General features: G+C 34.1%; 1 protein-coding gene across 1 annotated transcript in view; it reads left to right on the top strand.

Annotated features, from left to right (window-relative positions):
- LOC119585358 (uncharacterized protein DDB_G0283357-like) overlaps nt 1-7,500 on the top strand; it is a 44,346-nt gene that overhangs the window by 17,280 nt on the left and 19,566 nt on the right. The window contains exon 5 of the mRNA XM_037934032.1: nt 1,267-1,353. Within this exon, the coding sequence (XP_037789960.1) occupies nt 1,267-1,353 (87 nt within the window). The remainder of the gene's footprint in view (nt 1-1,266; nt 1,354-7,500) is intronic.

The following is a 7,500-nucleotide window of genomic DNA, read 5'->3' as shown; positions in this document are numbered from 1 at the left end:
AATGGACTGATATAGAAAAAGGGTAGAGGTATTGTACCCAGGTATACTGCCATGTGCTCTTTGTTGATAGCATAACTTTCTGTATTATTTTTTTCTTTCTTTCTTTTTTTTCTTTTTGAGAAAAGAAAAGGTAGGGAGACAAGGACTTACTTCAGTTCTCTTTAACAGTTCTTGTTATGAGTCAGATAAAGGACATATTAAGGAAGCATTGCAAATTGATTTTGAGTTTGTTTCTATCTTGTATATAAAATTTTAATTTTTCCCTTCTGTGAATGATAGTCATTAGTTAGTCTGATATTAATAATCTGGTAATGTCAAGGTAAGCATACACTTAGATGTTAACACTTATGACTGTAATTGTTGCGCTTGTCTATATGGCCGTAGTGCACCTTGTGAAGTACTGTAGAGTCACTTACAAGTGGATTTTGGATCTGTCAAGCCATAGGGCTTTTGATGTAGCCTCTAGTGTACCTATGATTTTCAGATATTTATAGTGAAAAGGAGTGGCTTGACAGATGGATAGCTAATGTGTACTAGTGCATTGAGTATAACATGCATCAATCCCAGTTCCCAATCCTTTCCATCTGTTTTTGGATGTATATATATAGTTTTTGTTTAGATAAGATAAATCTATTGAAAGCATTATAGTATGTGTTGTATTGTAAAGCTATATATTTGTTACTAAATGCTATAAACAGGTGTTGCTTATTCATCTTGATTTCATCTTTGTTCTTCTGTTTTTGAAGTTTGGTTTAGACTTTCAAATTGAGGAATGCTGTATATGAATTTGTGATACATAGAAATGCTCAGAATTACTATGCATCATTTTAATTCTTGTTTTCTGCAAATTTATTTCTTATTATTGGTGTATATAGATATGAAACTCCTGCTGTGCTAAATATCATAAATAGAATGTTAATATTTTTGTTAATGATGGAATACTTCATTATTAAATGCATTCAAGTAGAAGAACAAGCTTCTTTCCAACAATCTTTTTTTTTCTTTTATAATTTTGTTTATTTGTTTTAGACAAGATGAAATATCACAAGATCAGTCTGTTGCTCTGAATGTTGCCTGTGATTTATGATATGTTCTGATTTTGTTATTTCATATCTCAATTATAAGAATTTATTTTTTTATGTTCTTGTTAAAGCCTTTCAAATTGAAGCCATTAGAGGACAGGCAGGCAGGCAGCTCCCAGACCATGCAGACCGGCATGTGTGCATGAGTAGAAATGTAATGCCTGTGATGGATGTATTGTTGCAGAATCACCTCTCCTTCATGGAATATAGAAATCCCGTTAGTCCTCAGCTAAGTCCCAGAAGTTCACCTGGACCTTGCCATCCACGACATGTGAGTATTTGAAGGTGTATTTAGTGGATATAGGTTTATGGGTATCATAACATGTTCAAATTTTTCTGTTCTTTCATTTTTCTTTTCACTCTTCAAGATATATAGTTATATGTGTATATATATTGTTGTGGTAAAAACTTAGTTTATCAGTTATAGGTAGTCATTTGTAAATATGGAATGTAGCTGTTGTTTCTTTGAGCATCAGTGTAGTTTCAAGGGCCCTGAATAGTTTAGGATTCAGTATCTTTGGCCCAGTTACGGAACAAGAACAATGAATATATGCCTTTAATTCAGATATTTCTGTGAAAAGGGAAGGTGTCACTTTATGTCAGTGATTATGCTAGTATTTTAATATGTATGGATAATAACGACATCTTTTTAGTATTTTCATTTAACCCTTTCCCGACGGGTAGTATTCATAGTGGCCTGGGCCTCACTGCCAGGGGCTTATATCGTCACCCTAGCATGTGCGACCGCTCATGCCCAATACCAGCATCCCTTGCCTTTTCTTTGTAATACTAAGAGCCTATGTTGTATTTTAAAATTTATTATTTTCCAAGGTCTCTATTTGCCATATTTCCTGATAAATCAAGACTGTAGGATATTTTAGTTGTTATACAGACTCCATAGTTGATCATTATTCGCTCTATAGTCTGAATAAAATAAGCAGTGGGTGGCATCATGGAGTTGAAACCGTAGTTTTTTTTTTTTACATTTTTTTTTTTTTTTTTTTTTTTCCAAGTTATTTTATAAGATAACTTTAGTTTCAATAGGTTTATATTATCACTTCCATAAAGATATACTTTTATGTTCAGTGTTTTTATAAATACGTGATTTTTTTTTTTTTTTTTTTTTTTTTTTTTTTTTTTTTTTTTTTTTTTTTTTTCAAAAATACATATTGGTATTTTCACGTGGTTTTACATCATCACTTTGTGAATACTATATAATATCTCTGGCAAATGTAGTCGATTACCAACGTAATTTTTTTTACGCTAACATCGGAAGCCCGAGAAGCCTTTATGAAATGCATAATATAGGAAAAATGAGAAAAAGTGTTAAAAACTACTAAATCACATTTTCAGTGGCAAAAAAATATTATTTTTCCGTAATTGTAACAAAAAAAAAAAAAAACTCATGGCATGGCCATACATACACCATGGCATGTATTTACATGCCCCCGGCAGATAGTCCAGACATGCCATGGCATGTACGTACATCCCACCCGTCGGGAAAGGGTTAAAAGATAACCAAAGAATATATGATACATGAATTTGATTTAGATTTTTATGTACATTTTTTTATAACTTAATATTTAACCGAGGAGGTTACTAGCCTATTATTCCCTAAGATGGAGACAGAATTTGTAAAGAAAAATAAAAGTCTCTTTGAACCAATAACTCATCCAGTCTAGTACTCAGGCTTAGGATGGGATGTCACCCAGGACACACACATAAAAAAAAAAAAAAAAAAAAAAAAAAAAAAAGTCATTAGACACAAAAGGCTTATAAGTATTTCTCTTCTTTTCATAAGCTACAGATAAAAGAAACATTTTCTTGTAGCTGGTTCTAACCATGTTATCAGCTGACAGCACTCCCAGTACATTGCAATAATCATAAAGAGATAAATAAATAAAAATATAAATAAGTTGCATTAGCCATCCTCCACTGTCGGTATACCCCACAACCACTGTTCAGCCAGCATTGGAGAACTGTGAGACATTATTTCACTTATTATGTGTTATTTGTGAAATCCCCCTTCAAATAATTGTTTTCCATGGATTATAGTGGGTTTCTCTCCCCAACTCTAGCTATGTCAACTGTTAGGTCTTCCTTTTTCTATTTAAGTTCTGCAAATTTGTGCTTGTTTCTCTTTTACCTTCAAGAAGTTTGTTTGTGCCTTGTTTATTTGTTTGTTTGTTTTTTCACTTTTGGCTACCTACCTTTTGTGTTCCTCTCTTTCTCCTTTTATCCCTTTGGAGTTTAGGGGGATTTGATGGACACTCCTCTCTTCCTCCTTATTTAGCAGCTACATTTCTTTGCTTTGGATATTTGAAAGCCTTCTCGTCTTGTTCCTTGTGTTCTGCCTTTATGCTTTTGGCATAGATTTTTAGGAAATGAAACTAAAAAAAAGATTTTGAGCCTTCTTTTAAGAGGCTATATCTCCTCAGTGACCACAGTTTAGGCCAAATAAGTGAACAAGTCTACCCATAATTTTAGTAGGCTTGACTGCTCTTGTCATGGATACCTGTCTCCTGCATTTAGGCCTGGTCATGACATGATAAGACATTATTAACCTGAGTTGGTTAAATGTAGTCCATTCAATCTCAGAAATAAATAACTTACCCTTTTTCATAAGTAAAAGTTCAGAATGTCCATGCACATATTTTTCATAGCTGATGAAAAATTAAAAAACTATTATGTATATTAATTTCTCCCAATTATCTCAATGTGATGTCACACATAAGGGCCATTTCCTTTCCATTTCGTTATATGCTCTTGTACTCTTGACAGTGCTTTTGGTCCTGCTCACAATTTGTTAATCTTTGTTCCATATGTACACTTTTCATTCCCAGTATGAGGGGCAAGGTGTTTCTAGCTGTACTTCTTTCTCTCTTTTCCAGTCTTTCCCATTTCTGTTGTAAGGGCAGGCTGCTTTTTATTATTTCTTCTCTAGGTGTGAATCTCAAACTTCTGCCCATATCTTCCCTCCCACCTAATGGACCCATGGGCTGTCAGCAGTGGTCTCCTGTCCCATTTGTATGACAAGCTACATTGAACCTTCCTAGTTTGTCATGTTGCTCACTGCCAGGTGACTCTCCAGAGCCACTTGTTGTTCGTTTTGTCATTGTCACTGCTACCCTATCAACATTCCAGTTCTAATTCTGGCTTGTGACAGAGCCATGATGACCAACTGGCATTCTGTGATTCCCTCAAATCTCAGTATTCCATGGTTTTGTTGGGACCTAAGGATAGATAATACATATACTTAGTTTTCTCCATTTCAGCTGCCAGCATGTAGTACAATACTCTTTCGGTCTTTACATTAGGTACTAGACCTCCTCTTATAGCCTGTTAGGGTAGTCCCCTCCATTTTGGAGTTTCTTCAGAAAACAGTGGTAATTCCAGTACTCACTGTTGGTCTTCTAATTCCTTCCTTAGCCAAAAATAAATCCCTGAGTCATGCTTTGGGATCAGTTATCTCTGCATAGGTAGAGAGGAAGTTCCCCCATGCCTTATGGCTAATGGATCCAGTACAGATATTAAGGTTATGGCTGGATTGTCATTAACCATTCTCAATTTTGTCACTGTCTTCCAGTGAATTATACAGCATGAGACCCTAGGTTCCACACCCATGTCTCAGCAGGTCTGCAATTAGCCGTTGACTAAGGAAGTTTTCCAATTTTCTGTTATCAGTTGCGCCCTGTGAAAAGGTCTTCTATAGGATCCTCTCCTTATTTTAAGGATTTCTGTATAACATTTTTACTGTTTTCTGCATTTATTATACCCCATATTATCCAATTTCTAGACAGAAGACACTAGGAAACGAAAAAGGGTGTTTGTAAATACCCTTCATTCCTGTTTTTATCCATTGCCCTTTGACATATGAAGTTTTACTTGTGTACACCAATAGTGGTAGGCATTGGGGGATACAGTGGCAATGAATGATGTCTTTTTTCTTGGTCTAGTGAACCATGCTTTGGATTATGTGCAGAGCTCATTTCACTTTACATTTATTGTGCTTATTGCTTGACTGACTAACCACAACAGCAAATAGATAACAGAATGTTTGAACAGAAAAATAATGTTTCCAGAGCTTCAGTTGGCTTAGCTTTACTATTCCATATTACAGTAAAAATACCCCTTTTTAAGAAGAATGTACACATTTAAACAAAAAATTACTTCACTTGAAGAAATACAATAAAAAAATCAGTAGTTTCAAGTAACTATGAAAGATTACTATATTTTTTCTTAAGTTTAGATTTTAGACTGGTCTAACCCAGTGTGCGTGGGCTTTTTTGGTGACTGTGCTGTCTGCCAAATGGGTATATCTGTATGAGCTACATCTGTAGGGATGCCACCTGTGCTATCAGAGCTACACCAGTATGGCATCCTAGTAGATGCCACCCACAAACAAGGGGTTAAGAAAGAGACAACAAAATTTATTGCTTTCCTAGGAAGTTTATTAGACCTGTTTAAAGTAATGAACTCAGGAAGATTTTATTCTGGATATTACAATGATTATAAATATTATTTTCTTGTTTATGCCAACTGATTTTTCAGCTACTATAACTGTTGCTGATTGTGGATAATGGCCTTCAAACCTTTGTATTAACTCACTGAGGCCATGAGGGCATTTATATCCACATATCCACTGTGATTTTAGTTTATTAATTTAATTTAAGATGGCTCCACAAGTTAATAAGTCAGTTACTGATGTCACCTTTTTACCCTGTTTCTTGAATTTTTAAGAATTTTCATTACTATTAATATTGTTAACCCTATGCCATGGCATGTATGTACATGCCATGCCTACTGTAAGATTGATTTCTTAATTGTTTTAACATATAGATGGCTCCACAAGTACTAAGTCACCTATGAGCCAACTTAATAAAAGGTGAAAGTTATGTGAGATCTCAAGGTCTACTAATTGACTCCTTTGTGGGTAATCACTTGCAGAGCCATTCATATGCAGAGGCATTTCACAAAATACTACAGTGAACACAACAATTTCCCTTTTACGGTGGTTGATAGTGTTGTGATAATTATGATAATAGGCTTAGTATTTGCCTTCTTGGTTACTAAGGACTTGCGGAGCCAAAACAAGTGGAACTGCAGTGGACAGTGCATTTACCCCTGCCCAGTGGGTTACGCAGGAATATGATTCTTTACCAGTACCACCTCTTTCCAGACGATTTAACCAAGGACTGACCTCAGTCCTTGGACTAGTAGTAGAGAGTTCAGGAGTTCTTATTTCATCCCTATCTTTCAATCTTTACTCATTCTAATATCAGAGTTTGTACTAATCCATCCATACCTACTTCAGCAAATTAGATTTATGGTATAAGGAAATGTTGAATACATCTTTCTTCAGTATTTACCATTACCATTCATAGAATGATATTATTGTTGTTATCAACATTATTATTATTATTGTTATTGTTGCTATTATCATTATCATTGTTATTATTATTATTTTATTATTATTATTATTATTATTATTATTAATATTAATATTAATATTAATATACTACTATACTACTATACTACTATACTACTATACTACTATACTACTATACTACCATACTACTATACTACTATACTACTATACTACTACACTACTACTACTACTACTACTACTACTACTACTACTACTACTAATAATAATAATAATAATAATAATAATGATAATAATAATAATAATAATAATAATAATAATAATAATAATAATAATAATAATAATACTGCTACTACTGCTGCTGCTGCTGCTGCTGCTGCTGCTGCTGCTGCTGCTGCTGCTGCTGCTGCTGCTGCTGCTGCTGCTGCTGCTGCTGCTGCTACTACTACTACTACTACTACTACTACTACTACTACTACTACTACTACTACTACTACTACTACTACTACTACTACTACTACTACTACTACTACTTCTACTACCACTACTACTACTCTACTACTACTACTACTACTACTACTACTACTACTACTAATGATAATAATAATAATACAACTACTACTACCATTACCATTACTACTGTTACCACCACCACTTTTACTACTACTACTACTATTACTACTACTTATATTACTATTAATACTACTGTTACCACTTCTACTACTTTTACTACACTACAACTTTTGCTACTACTTGTACTACAGCAGCTACTACTTTTATTAGTACTACTACTATTACTGCTACTACTGCTGCTGCTGCTACTACTACTACTACTACTACTACTACTACTACTACTACTACTACTACCACCACCACCACCACTACTACTACTACTACTACTACTACTACTACTACTACTACTACTACTACTATTACTACTACTGGTGTTATTTTTTACTACTACTACTACTACCACTTTTACTACTGCTACTACTACTACTTTTACTATGTTTACTGATACTACTTTTACAA

This window comes from Penaeus monodon, chromosome 3 (genome assembly GCF_015228065.2).
Source record: "Penaeus monodon isolate SGIC_2016 chromosome 3, NSTDA_Pmon_1, whole genome shotgun sequence".
Taxonomy (NCBI): domain Eukaryota; kingdom Metazoa; phylum Arthropoda; class Malacostraca; order Decapoda; family Penaeidae; genus Penaeus; species Penaeus monodon.
This window is presented reverse-complemented; position numbering and strand designations above follow the sequence as displayed.